General features: G+C 35.3%; 1 protein-coding gene across 2 annotated transcripts in view; it reads left to right on the top strand.

Moving 5' to 3' along the window:
• Nucleotides 1-17990, top strand: part of PRKG2 (protein kinase cGMP-dependent 2) — a gene marked incomplete at its 5' end in the record, with an annotated part of 91381 nt that overhangs the window by 41006 nt on the left and 32385 nt on the right. The window contains 5 exons of one of the 2 annotated variants that reach the window (XM_081304504.1): nucleotides 3151-3249; nucleotides 4844-4997; nucleotides 6847-6983; nucleotides 8536-8625; nucleotides 10619-10760. In XM_081304504.1, coding sequence (XP_081160630.1) covers nucleotides 3151-3249; nucleotides 4844-4997; nucleotides 6847-6983; nucleotides 8536-8625; nucleotides 10619-10760 — 622 coding nt within the window. The remainder of the gene's footprint in view (nucleotides 1-3150; nucleotides 3250-4843; nucleotides 4998-6846; nucleotides 6984-8535; nucleotides 8626-10618; nucleotides 10761-17990) is intronic. The other variant, XM_081304505.1, reaches the window with a different exon arrangement.

Genomic DNA, 17990 nt, shown 5'->3' with positions numbered 1-17990 from the left:
CAAGTTCAACAGTTATCAGTTCATATCTTATCTGTACTCTTCACCACTCTGTGACATCTCCACATTATTTTTAAGCAAATTCCAAATATAAAATTGTTGCAAAAAATTTGGGGCACCTCTAAAGCCAAGTATTGACTACAATAATATTAACATGTCTAAATAGTGATTATAATTCACATGGAATTATTTCAATTCTTTCCCTTACAGATAAGAAAAACAAATCCAAAGTAGGTTAAAGAATTGTACCAACAATGCCATCTGTGACTGAGCAGGAGTTACTGCCCAGGTTTCCAGATTCATCTCAACTTTCTTTCTCCAGCACATTTGGCTCTCATAGCACCTGCCCAGAAAGAAAAGCAGTCCCTATGCAGTCAAATGGTTAAGAATTTATTTTATTTTTTTAAATATGAAAATTGAGCATAAAGAAATAATAGGATTTTTCTTAGCAAAGAAGAAATTTAAAACTCACCCCAGCTGAATTAAAACTCCAGAGCAAAGGCAGACAGCTAGGAAGTGAAAAGTGTGTTCAGATAGCAGTCTTTGAATACTAACTCTTTAACGGAAAATGATTTGGTATATTGTCCTAATAATACATTGTTTTGTTTGAGTTCCTTAAAAATATGTGCATGTGCTGAATAGCAATAGCTGTATGGAATAAATGCTCTAAAATGTTAGCACAACAAAATTTGATAGAAAGGAAGGACTTCTTTCCTTCATTATAATCACATGTACCACACATGTATGTAATATCTTTTAATCCATGAAAAACATGCATTGACCTTATATACTTTACAAATTACCTGCAAGATTATAATTTTAGGATGTTTACTTTACATATATATCATTGAGAGTCTATAACATACACTTGGCATAATGAAAGATAAAAAATTACATGGATTTACTCTGTGGGTGAGAGATGTTGACTATCTGGTATTGCTAGTTTCACCTATAACCTGGTTTTCTTGGGACAGTTAGGGTTATCCCAACATATTTATTATTGGTATCTGATTTCATTCTGGAAAGTATTTCAGTTTGGATAATAAATGTTAGGATCATCTTAGCTATGATTTGGAGTAGATTAAGACCCCACAACGCTCCCATAGTCCACTGTTTTTACCCCAATCATACCGTTTTTCACACTTTGTTTTATTTACCATCTCTTGCTGCTCTTTTGTAAGCTTCACGAATACAGAAACATGTAACTGCATTGCTGCAGCAGTTCCAGCATCTGATGTAATCCTTGGCATATGGGAAGTGCGCACCAGATGGTGGCTCAATAGAGGGCATCATCCTTGCAATGAGATGCAGGCACGGAAAGCCTATGGATTCTTATTCTTTCCTTCCTAGTCCACGGTTTTAATACATGCTTAGAATGATTATAGAGCAATAAGAATTAGAATTTGAGGTTTTCCTGTTTTTAAAGTGTGATAAATTGTGAAATAATCCTGCTTTAAGATCTCTAAACAAATGGAAGGTGTATGGTGACACCACCATCGTTAATTTTTGAGGTAGATCCCAAAGGAGTTGGTTAGTTACTGTAACAGCTGAATGAGTACAGGCTGTTTGAAAGTTACAGCTATAATGTTGCAGCTCTTGAAAGAGTGGTTTAAGATTAGTTAGGAAAGAACCTCTAGGAACCCATGACCCCAGTGTCACAACATGAAAAAAATGAGATTTGTTTATAACAATAGTCTAGTGGCAAGCAAAAAATTGGTAAAGGAAGAGTAAATTAAAGGAAAACAAAGTACAAAAAATATTTCCTTTTTTTATTGGTTCTTTATATATGACAGTAGAGTCCATTTTGATATAATTGTACAAGCATAAAATATATCTTATTCTAATTAAGACCCCAGTCTTATGGATGTACATGATGGTGAGAGTCACTATGCTGTATTCATATATTCACATAGGAAAGTTATGTCAGAGGACTGGGGATATAGTTCAGTTGGTAGAGTGCTTGCCTCCAAACACAGGGCCCTGAGTTCAATCCCCAGCATCACTAAAAAAAAAAAAAAAAAAAAAAAGAAAGAAAGAAAGAAAGTTATGTCAGATTCTTAATATTTCCTTTTTGTTTGAAAATTTCAATTATTAAGGAAGTTAGAAATTCCGTAGTGATATTATTTTATGTCCCATTACTGTACATCAACAAAGGTCAGTTTATAGTAAAGGGTAGAAAAGAGTGGGGAGTACATCTGAGAGGAGGGATGAAAAATACCCATTCCAGTGTGTAACACATATTGACAAATGGAAATATTGATTGGCTGTCAGCAAAATGTGTATAGAGGCATTAAGTTGTGACACTGTATTATTGAGGTGTTACTGGTTTATTAGTTTTAGGTATGTTGAGGACCATTTTTATTATTTTAATTCTATTGTGTACCAGACACTTAAAATGATACCACGATGGTGAAAGTGGGGTCTCTATCCTAATAATCACAAATCAAGGCAGATTGTTAGATACGGCATAGGAAGCTTTGGAAGGACATTCAACAAAACTATCCTTTCTCTTGTGAGGAAGGGGATTCATTTTTCTCACGGACAGTGGAGTATGTAAGAATTTCTAAAGACCGTGGACTGGGACAGGTAGATTAGGTCAGGCACAGGACAAGGCTGTGGTCTATGAAGGATGAGTGAGGTCAACCAGATGAGCCTCAGACAGAGAACTATGAAATTAAGGTAAAAAGAAATTATGAAGGAATGCAAAATGGGGAGAATTATCAGAGACAAAGAATGGATAAATTTTGCCTTTGATTTTAAATTGTTACTTAATTAAGCAAAAAGTATTAAAATCTGTAACCCCTATAAGCTATTGATTCAATATGCAGATCATGTAAACTGTTTCTTCTCCACTGTCTTAAAACAAATGAATAACTACTTGTTGGCATACTAGAACTGCAAAGCAGAAAACAATAGAAATGATGTCTCTTCTCACTGGTAGCCCCTTTAGCTTCATGAACTCAAAAGCTCAATTATAGAGCTTTAAGTAACTAGGCCACATGTTACAGCAATGTTAATATTCCATAAATTATTGAAAAACAATTGACTCCATAAGTAACTATATACATATTCTTGTATGAGTTTAAGAAGAATGTCAAGTTACTTTGGTACTATTTTGCTTTATTTTATTCTATTTTATTTTATGTTATTCAGAACATTCAATCAAACTGTTGGGACATTTGAAGAACTTCAAAAATACCTGGAAGGGTATGTGGCGAACCTGAACCGTGATGATGAGAAAAGACATGCCAAGTAAGTGGGGAACATCCTCCCAAGAGAGATCTGACTTGTTGGGAAGTCAGTAGATAGAGAAGAAGACATGGGAGCTCGATTGCCTACACAGTAAACAGTTAATGTGCCTTCACTAGAAACTTCTGGAGAGCTCTTTTTAATAATTCTTCCACAAACAAGATACTAGAATGTCACTAGAATGATGATTAGTTAAGTCTCTGAATAGTCAGCAGCTTTATTTTGCATAATGAATAGAAATTTTAGGGAGAAATTTCCTGGTAAAGGGAATTCTTTACAATGGTAACATCTCAAAAGGACATTTATACAGGTAAAGAGTAGGGTCATAGTTTAAATTTTTCAAAACATAAGGGAGCTATTGTCTAGATAATTATATGTATGGAGGAGGAGTTGGGTAATAGGGATATAGTAATAGGGATGAATTAATATAATTTGATAGAAAATCTACATTTTTAAATGATTTCTTTTGTTTTTTGCTAAAACACTTCTTATGTTTCTTTGTTTATTTTTTGCTGTGTTGGGGATTGAACTCAGGGCTTCATGCATGCTACACAAGCTCTCTACCATTGAGCTGTACCCCCACCCCTTGAAACATTTTTTGAGTGAAAGCTTAAGCATATGTGCAGTAGATAGTGCTATTGAAACTGTATATTCAAAATTTCTAGAAGGCTGAGGTTGAGTTAAATTAGAGCATTCAATCAGTACCTAACAAGATTTTTTTGTTTTTGCAAGGAATGCATTTGCAGTTTTTACACCAAAGGACTATTGTACTAACAGCTTATGAATGTATAACTCAGAGCAGTAAGTCTTAATTGAGGCATAAAATGGTTGTTTCCACAATTCTTAAGACATAAAGTGAGAAATGTACTTTTCACATTTCAAAAATCAATTTTTCTGGGTAAGCCATGGAAAACTTCAATATCTGAGAAAAGGAGCAAACTATGGCCAAGATCCTCAGAGTGGCATTGTCCTGTATGTGCAACAAAGAGAATGGCTCTCTGGTTTTATTGCCTGCTATTCACTCCTTTTCTGGGTTGTTAATAGTTTTATAGAAATGCTATAGAAATGAGATCTTTAATATTATGTTTTAAATGCTATTCACTTTTATTTATTTTTATTTTTTTATTTTTTGGTACTGGGAACTGAATTGGGGGATTGAACCACTGAGCCACTTCCCCAATTTTCTTTTCTCTCTTTTTTTTTTTTTTTTTTTTTACTTTTTAATGAGACAGGGTCTCATGAAGTTGCTGAGGCTGGCCTGTAACTTGAGATCTTCCTGCCTCAGTCTCCCTAGTCACGGGGATTGCAGGCAAGTGACACTATGTCTGGCTAAAATTCATCTATTTTACCTTGATGATTCAATTCTATTTTTGTCTATTTCTTGTTTTGTGCATATGAGGGTTTTTGGTTTGTATATTCCATTGTTTTTCTTCCCAGATGTACCTGAATCTGATCCTATCAAAGTTGAGATAGCCTTTGAGGCAACCATAGGCAGGGTTGCGGGCAGTTGTAAGACTATTTAAGAATGGAATTTATGAGAGGCATGAAGCCTGCCTGACTGAGGGTATGTGTGTAAAGTTTCACTTCTTTTGTTCAGGCGGTCCATGTCTAACTGGAAGCTGTCCAAAGCACTCTCTCTGGAGATGATTCAGCTGAAGGAGAAGGTGGCCAGATTTTCCTCATCATCCCCCTTCCAGAACCTTGAGATTATTGCAACACTGGGCGTTGGTGGGTTCGGAAGAGTTGAGCTTGTAAGGGGTTTACGTTTCAAGCATCTGAGAGAAGCCTGTTGACTTTTTTGTTTTATATTCCAGCTTATCTCGGAGGATCATATAAATTATTATTGCTATCTTAAATTTTGTTTTGAACTGAAATTGAGAAAGTAAAATTTTGAATCTGCATATGGTATAGTGGCAGGTCTGTGTTAGTAACTTGTAGTAATGAGCTGTTATTTCCAGCTTCTTACATCAGATCCTTTAGTGAATTTGTTCTTGATGGTAATTATTGGAGAATGTACTAAGTAAACATTCCCAAAGGCTGTAAAATGTAAAAATCGTATTTCCTAATTGCAAAATATGTATATATAGATATATATAACCACAACACATGAGCTCTTTATACACAAAGGAAGAGAAGAATGTGTCCTGCAGAAATGCTATAGAAATGAGATCTTTAATATTATGGTTAGATCCCTTAGACAACTCCACTACTGTGTCTGTATTTGGCTTTCATTATCCTATTTTTGGGTTGCCCCAAATTTTCCATCAGAAAAAAAGGAAATAAGACGAATGCAAAATGATGTTTGAAGAGCAGCCTTCTGCAGTGCTGAACAAACAGCTGGAAACTTACAGCCTGATTTCAGTTGTGTCTTCCATATCACCACCTCTCTGTGCTTAATAATCATCCTCCAAGTTGTAGAACAACAACAGATCTGGTATTCTGAGGAAACTGTAGAATGGAAATCTGTGACCTTTTTGGTTACATATGATTCTGAGCCTTTGGCAGTTACCAAGCCCATCAGAATTTTAACAATGTACTGTGTATTGACGTCTGGGTACTGTGCTGATGATGTCTCTGTCTGCCAGTTGGCCCTGGGCATGAACAGATCTGAAATCCTGCCAGGGACCCTGGATAACACACTTCACACTCAGTTCATACCTCATCTCTGACGAATGAGAGGGGAAAATGGTTTCTAAATAGAGGAAGAATATTCATGATGTCTCTTATGTCATATGAAGAGACAAGGGCAATATCCATCTGTAGTGTATTTTCCACCAAAGATCATGGCAAAAGGATTAAATTAGCAATGCTGAGATCTGTTTCCTCAGATAACAATTATTGAAGCAGTATTTCTCCCTGATTTAAAAGTTATAGGCAGTACCAATGGTAAACATGATAAAATATGGGAAGAAGCCATTTCTGTATAACCTCATTACTTGTCCAGTATAGACCATTTATGAAGTGTTAAACCTACCAGGAAAAATGTTTATTTTAAAATTTACTTTCCTCTTAAGGGAAAAGATTGATTTTTATACCTAGAGTGTCACTTTCCAATAGACATTTCTATGATGATGGAAACGTTGTGTATCTGTGCCATCCAGTTAGGTAGCCAGTAGGTGTATGTGGCGTTGAACTTTTGAAATGAGGCTACTGCAACTGAAGAACTGAAATTTAAATTTTAATTAATTTAAATTTAAATAACCTCATGTGATTACTAACTACTGTACTGTATGGTGCAAATATAGAACATAATTTAATTTGTTTTTCTTGGAAAATCAAAGAAGTAAATATTAAGAAATAGAAATTTTTGGCCATTTTGGTCCAGGTTTTTTCTGTTACATAATCAAAAACATTTGATTTCTAAAGATTAAGACTTCTAACCATGTGTTTTCTTACTGTAATACAAAATTTTAGAATCAGATATATGAACTACTTGAGAAATTGTGATGAAACTGAGTCCTAGAGACCTAAGTGGCTAAAAGCTTCCATTCTCTTTAAATGTGAAACAGGTTTAATTCTCAGTAATTATCATGTTTTAAACAGATATGGCAAATTGTTCCTACTAAGTCAATGTTGAGGATTTTTCCTTTTATTACATAGGTTAAAGTAAAAAATGAGAATGTTGCTTTTGCTATGAAGTGTATAAGGAAAAAGCACATAGTTGACACTAAGCAACAGGAGCACATCTACTCAGAGAAGAGAATTCTGGAAGAGCTGTGTTCTCCATTCATTGTGAAGTAAGTGAGCCTTTGGTCTCCCAGGACTTGGAAGTTTTAGGCTCTTCTTTTGAATGTTTCCATGTAAGAGGACAGAAAGAAGAAGAGGAGACTCTACCCTGAATTAGCCAATGAAATCTTGGATCAGAGTTTCCACTTGTTTTTATTCTTACAAAAGCATGTTGTTTGTGTGTGTGAATACAAAATTATTGCAGAATAACTTGAATTATTTTATCCAAACCTATTGTAGAATTTGGGGGAATTAAGACGCTATAAGAAACCCCTCAGAGGGTGTTCTGATGTTGAATTTCTGTAGGAAGGGCACATGGGGCACATGGAAGTTACCAAAGGAGAACATATCCTGGCCCTCGAATGCCTATGTGCCAAAGGCATATCATTTTCTGATAGTTATTCTTTTTTTCTGTAGCTATCCTCAGTGTTTGAAGGGGAATTTAAAATTATTCTAGGTCATAGCTCTCTTTACTTGTGAGTTCATGGGTTAGTGATATTAAGCGAATTTATATTTTCTCTAAATGCCCCAAACTGTAGTTTTTATGATTTCTGGGTGATAGACTGTCCGTATAATGAAGAGAATTTGTACTTTTTGACCAAATACCCTGAGAAGATCTTTCTATTTATCCATATCCATAGACCCATTTTTGCAAGGCTAAAAATTAAGTCTGAACTCAGGTAATACTAACAAAAATCATCCAATTACCTTTTATTATGCTCCCAGAATGCCCCTTTAAAATTAATATTTCACTAATGACCTATGGTGACCAGCTTCAGGAAATGGATTAAGTTGTATTAAGTTTTGCATTTCTAGATCTTTGTGATGTACCTGGCAAATAATAGGGCAATAATAATATACTAAGAATAAATATAAATGACAACATTTGTATAGTGAGAGATTAACATGCACCAGTCACTCTTCTAAGCCAAAAATATAGGAAGAGGAAGTGGGGAGAATCACAACATTTCCTTCACTGGTCCTTTAGGAGGATCAAATAAATATGAATAATTTTCAGTAAATATTTATTATCAACAGTATATACAAATAATATATAATCAAATGAATATATAATCTCTCACTATATATATGTATATATATATATATATGTATATATATATATATATATACATATATATATATTTTTTTCAATGAAAAACAGAGATCTGAGACTACTAACTAATATGTGTCTGATCTGGGATTTGAGCCTGAGCCTCTTGGTTGAGCTCACTCTCTGAATTGCTTTGCTAGGTAGGCAGAATAATGAGCTGCTTTATTAAGAGGTATAGTCTTGCAGAGTAGATAAAACTTTTACAGTGAAATGGAAGACATTTCCTCTGTGGGCAGAGGGAAAGCAGTCTGAGTAAAGGGATCCATGAGCAAAAGCACAGCAGTAGGAAAGATGAAAGAAGCTTTGGCGAGAAGCCCAGTGTAGCTGCAGGATATTTGTATGGAGATGAGGGTCAATCATTCAAAATGTTATTGAAGATAGTCTTAAGCGACTTTAAAGAGCTTTAAAAGCTATATTTCTAATCATAACCATGTTTTTATCTGTCTTTGCAGATTATATCGTACTTTTAAGGACAATAAATATGTGTACATGCTTCTGGAGGCCTGCTTAGGTGGGGAGCTATGGAGTATATTAAGAGACAGGTAATGAACAAGCATTATAAGCAAGAGCTTTCTTTACTCATGTCAGTCTACAGGATGTTGGATTTAGGAACATTTAAAGAGGCACAGAGGAAATGATTTGGAAATTATTATAAGAAAATATTATCGCTTGATAAAGTACAGTAGGAATAGTCTATTAGCTGACATTGCAGTCATGTCATAAGCACCCTGTGACATTGTCAGTTTTGGGCAGTAAAGAATCCCAGAGACGGAGAACTATCCAAGGTCTCATGGTGAGTACAGGGCAGAATCAGGGCATTAACTCAGATGTTTCTGATTCCCAAACTTAAAGAAATGGGGCCTGGTAGGGAGTCGTTAAGACCTCACAGAAAAGCAGTGTAAGATGTCAACAAAGGTTCAATTTTACTAAAGAAGTGGTTTTCATGCACTCAAACCACAGATACATACTAAGCACCACCTCTGTAAAAGACTCCATAGCAGACAGTATGGAACTTTTCTAGATGATATAGAGTTTCTATCATAAAGAATAAAAAGTATGAACTTTTTTTTTCCTGGCACATCAAGAGTTCCTTTGGGGAAATTATATGATTTCTAAAACGTTTCATAAATATGAACACTAAATAGTAACAAAGATGTTTGGCAAATTGTAATTAAATAGCAAGTGAGTTTTGTAGACAGTCAGCTCAGAGGAGGGGAGGGAGAGAAATGCATGATGACAGAGGAAGGTTTTGAATTAAACTCTAAAGATGACAAAACCTTGGAAAGCCAGAGCAGCAGGAAAATACAAAGCAGAAAAGTTGACTTGGTACTAGGTCTCCTTATAGTTAATGAGCAGAATTTGAGTAGGAAATAAGGGTAGTGAAAGAAAATGTAAAGGTAGGCTGGCATTAGATTCTGGAGGTTACTGCCCAGCAGACATTCTGACAGCCTTACCTGGGACAGTGGACCCCAACCCTGGCTATGCTTACAATCCTATGGGGGAACTTTTACAAAGAAAAATGCTGGGCCATAATGCCAGATGTTATGATTTCATCTCATCTGGGATGATATCCAGTAAATTTTTTTTCATGCTTGTTAGACAATTCTAGTGTACATTCATGACTGAGAATTGCTGACCTTGGAACATATATTGTTGGATGGATTGGGAAAAACCCGGAAGGATAAGGAAACTTTAATGATGCTACTGCAAAAACATTAGTCTTTGCTTCAACAGTGGAATATATATATAGAAAATCTAAATCTACTTATGAAAGAGAGTTCCTACAACCTGTTAAGTACCATGCTCAATCCTAAAAACAACGTTGCTAATTAAGGAGTAAGCCCATTTTACTGCATGGATTCTGCGGCTTAGAACAGTTAAACAACTTGCTCAAGGTATAGTGAGCAAAGGAAACAGGAATTAAATCAATTTTCTCTCACCCCAAAGCCATAGTCTTCTGATATACTATGGGGTTAATCACCACCATGTTTAAAAAGATTCAGAGTATAAAAATGCTTCTCACTATGCTGGTACAAGGCAACTCTACTAAAAGATCAAGAGACATCAAACAAGCAAAGTTATGGCCCCTTTCTACCTGGGTTAGTATTGTATGCTGTACCCACAGGAAATTAAAGTGACCACTTGAGCCATTCTTTAGTCAAGCAATAAATTGCTGAAGTCTCTTTTAAGCTCTCCACTGAGATAGTTGAATTTTCTCCAGAGTGTTCCACAGACATCTAAAGAACTCTTTGTTTCCTTGGTTTTCTATTTTATATGTTCATGTGTGATAATCAGAAACAAGTGCTTGGATAAAGATATTTTAACTTTAGTGAAGTTGTTTAGTTTGCCTCAAGTAACCTTCTCAATTTCTTTATCACCAGTAAATATCCCAATTTTATTGACAGTATAAAATATATTTTGACATTGACACAAAATATTTATATTACATATTTGTACTAATATAATAATTGAGATCTAGAACAGTAGAAAGGACATGTGTCCAGGATACTGAGAATGAAAATTATTTCATTACAGAGGCAGCTTTGACGAAGCCACCTCCAAATTCTGTGTCGCTTGTGTGACAGAGGCATTTGATTACCTGCATCGACTAGGTATTATCTACAGAGACCTGAAGCCAGAAAACTTAATTCTAGATGCTGAGGGTTACCTGAAATTGGTAAGATAAGTTCTTTCATTTACAGTGTCACATGAGATATTTCCAGAACAAAGTTGTGTTACAGTTGCAATTTTCTTTTTAATTTTGGTACAGCTATTATTTTCACTATGGGGGATATGGCCTTTGAAGTTGGCACACTTAGTACTGAGAACACTGTTATGAGTACATTCTCTTTGTCCTGTGAATTTAATGTTCAACCATATTTATGACTCCTACTGAAGATTCTCATAATAGAATGCCCTTAACATTGTATTTTATTAGTATTTTTTAAATAATTTAACTAGGTTTTAATTGATTCATATAAGGACTGGCTATAAGAAATAATGAAAGAAGAGAGTATATCACTTCTGCCCCAGGACAATTGCTGTCTATATAAGGAGAGAAGATAAACCTAACTGTTGGTAGTCATTTTGAAATCTTTCCAGGCAATTCTAATGGGCAACCAAAAAAAAAAATTGAAATCCTGTTAGACTACAGGCTTCTGAGGACAGAGACTCCCTTGCTGTCTATCTTTGTGGCCCGTTGATGTCTAACAGGAACTTCCTTGTATGTTATAGAAAAGAATAAAAGAAAAGTGAAACTGCTTTCAATGAGAAACTACAATACATCTGCGTGGTGGTAACTGAGGAGAAGCCAAGGCTCTTTGGACCTAAGGAGGAAAACCCCACAGGGTGGGGAACCAAGGCTGAAGTTTTCTAGGTCTTGATAGTCTCTCAAAGACATTCAAACCATCTCTGAATATTAACAAAGATATCAAAAGTTACCCACCCGAGACCTTTTATATAAGGAAATAATAATATTATTTACTTAGCAGTTGTATGTGTAAAGATACTATGCTAAACTTTGACAATTAATCTGTTAACAATCTGTGAGACAAGCTTTATCACCAACACCTTATAGTTGTGAAATTTAGCCATAGGAATTAACTTTGTTATGTGTGATGGCGACACCATCTCTCCCCATGGTGAAGGAGGAAAAGAGAAGCCCTTTCATGTGATATTTGGCTGACTTCCAAGAGATATTTTGATCTAGTCAGGCTTTATTTTATCCATGAAAGACAGCTTTGAGAGCTGGTGAGGTACTAACACAAGGCTTCAATCATTCTTATTTGTGATTCCTTCATTGGTTGTGTCTCCTACAGCTCTTTAAGAAAAAGCTTTGGAGTATCCTAGAAGTAAAACAGGGCATGAAGGCTCTTGTCCTTCTCAGAGCTGTTTTTCAACAAAAGTTGGTAGCATGATCAGTATTTATAATAATGAGTCTGTTCACCATTGTGTCCATTCTGCTAATTCATTTGCCAATGACCTAAACAAAGAGTAAGAACTAAAGCCTGCAGAGGTTAAAGAGTAAATGTTGAATGTTTCCATTTCTAGCTATATATTAATCTAGATATCCTGAAATCCTCTTTCTACAAAATGTCTGAAAATACTAGGTGAGACATGGAAAGCAATGTTCCAACTGCATGATTGTTCACAGCACAGCATGGGAGTTCCTCTGGGGCTGACAATAGTGGGTGGTCGAGATCCAACACTGAAGCTGCCATCTTGTGTGCCCAGCAGCCCTAGGTCACCTAGAGGTTTGATTTTAGTAGCTGTGTCTTCTGGGAACAGCAGACTAAGCTTTGGACCTGGGCAATGTGGGAAAGTTGAATCAGAGAACATTGTATAGAGCCAGGAATCACACAGATTAAACTCTAAGAGAAAAAGAAAATAAGAAACAAATATCAAATTTACAAAGACAGAGTACATGCAAGGAAACATGCTTTTCTCATTATTGGCTCTTGGTAGAGGCACAGGAAGGGTCTCGTCTAAGAATTCTTGGCCACAGGCTAGTCTTAATGGAGAGATTGGTGTCCAGTCTTCAAGGATGGAAAAATCCAAGTAAGAATCTAAATGAAAATAGATCCAGGTTGGTGGCATGCCCAAGTCCCAAGAACCAATGTATATTCTCTTTGGAAGAATATACTTTTAACTCCAGTCACAAAGAACTCTTATAGATAAAGTTCCAGGGAACATGAGCTCACATTTTTAAAATAATAAAATAAATGTATAAGGAGGAAAAAGCTACCATGAGCATTAATTTTCAGAAACAAAAAGAGCAGAAGGAGACACATAAACTCCTCATATATTGAGTAACTAGGTACAGAATGTACAGTGAATACATCTGATGTGTCTTGAAAATAAGAGTGGGATAAAAAATGAGTGAGGAGCAGATGTTTTCAAAAAATATCCAACAGGTTTTGGGGGAAAAAAACTAACAAGTAAAGCATCTAATAATAAATTAAGAGTATAATAATTGAAATTAAATGTGCAATGGAAATTTTCATTAATGGTTGAATAGTTTGCACTGCACTGTCCTCTTGGTGAGATTAATTATGCATATAAATATGTATGAAGGCATTGGATAACAATAAAAAGTAGATAATCAGACCTTGAAAAAGGGCAACACACTAGGTGAGATCCACAGTTAAACAATTTTTAGCCAGGCTTGGTGCACAAGCCTATAATCCCAGGAGCTCAGGAGGCTGAGGCAGGAGGACAGAGAGTTCAAAGCCAGGCTCAGCAAAAGTGAGGCGCTAAGCAACTCAGTGAGACCCTGTCTCTTAAAAAAAAAAAAAATACAAAATAGGACTGGGGATGTGGCTCAGAAATCTGAGAAACCAGCTTTCAGAAATGGAGTTTTTTCTGAAATTCCCATGAAAATTCAGAATGTTTAGAAGTGTCAATAACTAACTTGTAAAATAATAAAATTGAAGAATTTATATTATCTGATATGAAGACGTACTATAAATATAAAGCTGTAGTAATCAAAACACTGTGGTATTGGTATAAAGATAGACAGACAACTCAGTCTAGTAGAATAATGTCGAAAGAAAGAAAAAAAAATGACCTGATTGTACCTCTTACTATATGTAAAAATTATTTCAAGATTGTTCATTAACCTATAAACCATTTAGAAAGTAAACATAATATGTATTTTCAAAACTTGGGATAAGCCGAGATTTCCTAGAACACAAATAATATTAATCTTAAAAGAAAAAAAAAGATGAATTGAATTTCATTAAAATCAAAAATTTCTAGCTGGGTGCAGTGGCACATGCCTGTAATCCCAGCAAGTTGTGAGGCTGAGGCAGGAGGATCACAAGTTTGAAATCAGCCTTAACAAACTTAGCAAGGACATAAGCAATTTGCAAGACCCTATCTCAAAATAAATGTAAAAAGGACTGGGGATGTGACTCAGTGGTTAAGGGTCCCAGGTTCAGTTTCTGGTTCCCCTCCCAAAAAAGAGTTAAAAAAACATTAAAAATTTATGATTGTGAAAATACATGGCCAAGAAAATGGATTATCATGTCATAAACTAGAAGAAAATATTTTCAATATATATTTAATTGACAAAAGGCTCATAGCCAGAATACATAAAGAACATCTACAAGTAAATAATAAAAACTTGAGCTACTGTATTTTAAAAATGGTCATGAACCTTGAAGAAACACTTTACAAAGGAAAGTATGAGCATGATCACTTAGCCATATCACCAAATATCAAGTAAATAAATATAAATTAAAACCACAAAGAAATACACTTCATACCTAGTAGAATTGTTATAATTAAAAAGATTGACAATATCAAGTGTTGGTAAGGATGGTCCCGTACACTTGTGATGGGGATAAAAACTGAAATCATTTTAAAGAACAGTTAGTTTCTCATGGAGCTAAACATACCTATTCTATGACAGAACATTCCACTTCTTAATATTTACCAGGGAAAACTGAAATCAGAGCTTCAGATATATTGGGAATCAATGCCCATAATAACCTTATTCCTAATAGGCCCCAAACAAGAAATAGCTCACATATCCATCATCAATTGTATGTATATACATACAGTAGTACCTTCAGCAACAGAATTCAGTTTAGTGATAAAAAAGGAGTGAATTTCTGTAGGCAATAACATGAATGAATTTTAAAAACTATGTTAATAAAAGAAGCCACACACATACATGATTACATTTATAAGAGTTGTATAGTATGTGTTAGAAAGCAATATAATAGATGTCTGTGGGAGGAGCATTTGATTGGGAAAAAGCATGAAGAAATTTTCTGAGATAATGGGAATGCCTGTATCCTGAACATATATATGGTGGCTGTGATTACATGAGTATAATCTGCATGAATTGTATACCAAAGATGTGTGCATTTTATGACCTGTCAATTGTATTCAATTTGGAAAATGTCATGGAAAGGTTAAATAGTAGATGATTAACACAAACATAAAAATCAGGGAAATGAAAGAAAAAGTGATTTATATAGAATGTAGCATAGAGACATAATAGAAATAAAAGAAAGAGGAATGAAGAAACTTTGAAAAGTTTCTTTAAAAGTTTACTTGTACTCCCAGGCAAAAATAATATAGAGAATGAGGGGAAAGCAATATTTCAATAAACCATGACTGAGATTTTTCCAGAAATCATAAAAAGACAGCAATCAGGTAAAGGAGTCCAAATTCCAGATCATATTTCTTCAAGCTCTTGTTTTGTATAACAAGTCACTTCAAAACTTAATGACTTAACACAGCAATAGCCTTTTACAATCTAACAGTTTCTGCAGTTTGGGAATTTGGAAATGTTTAGCTAGGTGATCCTGACTCCAGGTCTCTCATGGAGTCTTGGTTAGATGTTGGCTGGGGCTGCCATCACCTGGAGGCTTGCACATCTGCTAGGGCTGGAGGATCAGTCCCAGTGTGACTCATTCATACGGCTGGCAAGTTGGTGGTGGATGTTGGCTGGAGGCCTTCATTCTCCAACAGGCCTCTTCACAGGACTGGTTGGATGTTCTCATGGCATGGCAGCTGGTTTCTGTCAGAGAACTCTTCCAAACATCGAGGAACTGCTACCTGCCTTTAAAACCTACTCTCGAGGTCATCTACCAGCACTTCCATTGTATTCTGTTGGTCTGTTGTGGATGGGCATACCACTCAACACAAGGGGAAGTGGCTCACTGGGGTGCCCTTGGATGCTGGCTACTGTAGTAGTAAAAGTATAGAACTAAAACAGACAGCATCTTAAAAGTCATCAAAAAGAAAGGGAAGTTTATGTAAACTGAAAGGAACAAAGGAATAAAAATCGGACTTTCAGCAGAAATTTCACTAGTAATAATAGAAATCATAAAGCAGTACAATATCTTACACATTTTAAGTGAAATAACTAAAGACCTCATTTGTAAGCCCAGAAAACAAAGTTCAAAGATGTTTACTCCTACATACAAAAGTTATGCTTAAAGGGGCAGAAAAATGATCCCTCATGAAGGCTCTGGGATGCCACAAGGAGTGACGGCCATAGAGAAATGGTAAACATGTCACGTCATTTAAAAATTATGGTACAAAATTAATAATCTTTGTAATGTATACTATTAAAATGATAAAATACTAAATACCTGAAAACCAGTATCATATAAACAGAATGTGAGAGTAATTGAAATTGAAGCAAAAGGAGAAAAATGTCATTTTAATAGAAGGCAACAAAGAAGAAACAAATCAAGAAAACAGAGAAAGCACAAATTAATAAAGTAGGAAGAAATCTAATATATGTAAATGCACTTAACTCTCCAGATAAAAATGATTGTCAGATAGATTTATAAAATAAAGATCAGCTTGATGGTGATTCTAAGAGAGACACCTAAAATAGGAGGATGCAGAAAGGTTGAAATTAGGATGGGAAAAGATATTTCTGGGAAATATTAAACCAATTAAAATACAGGTTTCATCATATTAATATCAGGGAAGATGTGTTCCTAGAGATAAAGGTGTAACGTTATGATAATGAAAGGCCCCTTTCAGCAAAATGATATAAATATTCTAGTCTTTTATATACCTAATAAAATATTTCAAAAAATAAACAGCAGAATTTGGCAGAGTAAAGAAATGTGAATAATTGTAGACTTTTTAATATGCCTGTCTTAGAAATTGCTTGGATATTTAGACACTAAGTCACTTAAGCTATAAAAAAGTATATAACAAAATTAATAAATTTAATCTAATAGGGCTTGTAAAATATTCAATTCAATGAGTGACTCAGCTGTCACTCATCAATAGGTGGAGAATACACTTGAACAAAACTTGATTTTCTACTAGGTCATTAAGCAAGTTTTAGCAAATAGCAGAAACAGGCACTGTCTGTTAGCTGAAAGCCCAGCAGAGCTGAGCTGAGAGTTCCTGAGGGGGCTGCTGTAGGGATGGATGGTGGGGTACCTGGTGACAGCACAGCAGTAATGCCATCTGGGTGATGGACCCTGGGCAGTCCAGCCTTGGACAGAAATGTCTTTAAGGATGAAAGATGCCTTCTGAGAGTACCTTAGTCTCATTCTATTAACTCTTACAAGTAGCATTTTCATCCTTCTTCAGTTTCCTGCAGTGTGTAGGAGGGGTGAGAGACCTAATGGAAATATTTTTGTTTTCCATCAGTGATAAAACAGGAAAAGCTTGGGGCAAACTTTTCCTAAATAAGAGAAAAAGCTGGATGTTGGAATTGTGTCTCTAGAAGGCTGTAGAAGTGTACCCTTTTGTGATAATTACAGACAATGGGCTTATGGGGAGGGCTGAATACCTTATTCCACTCTTTCTGCCCAAGTCATGAATGAGATTGGTTGGTTTATTCCTAAATGAATCCCCTGTGGGACCAAGCTGTCTTCATCAGAAACTGCAGGGGTGTAGATTAAGAATTAAAGAACTGTAGGACCTGAATACTCTCACATCATCATCTTTCACCTCCTGTCCTATCATTTCTTAAATCACCTTTCTCCACTTTCCAGGCCAAGGAGAGCTGATAAAGGCAATAGCACTTTTGAGTCCTTATTCTGGCTAGAATGAATGAATCAAGAACAGCATTAAGATGTAGGACAGTACATAAAATGTTTAAAGAAGACTTGCCTTGTTCTCAGTCCAGGCAGAGTATGTAACCCTCTTGCAGTTATTCAGGAGCAAACTTCATAGTAATCAAATAAATCTCAGCTGTCATTCACCAGTGAACATTTGATGTGACTGTGGAATTAACTGCTGTGTATAATGCCCCTCAGCCAAAATGCAAAGATGCTTTTTTTGCACAGGGTGCACTAATAGAGCAGATTAATTTTACTTATATTGAATATTATTACATAAGAAAGTATAGTATAAAGCATATTAAATATTGATATCATTGCTCATTTTTATGATCTATCTGCTTTTTTCTAGCAATAGC

The sequence above is a fragment of the Spermophilus citellus genome (genome assembly GCF_964194105.1).
Source record: "Spermophilus citellus genome assembly, chromosome: 8".
In the NCBI taxonomy this organism is placed as follows: domain Eukaryota; kingdom Metazoa; phylum Chordata; class Mammalia; order Rodentia; family Sciuridae; genus Spermophilus; species Spermophilus citellus.
The sequence above is the reverse complement of the archived record's forward strand: the minus strand, read 5'-3'. Positions and strand labels throughout refer to the sequence as shown.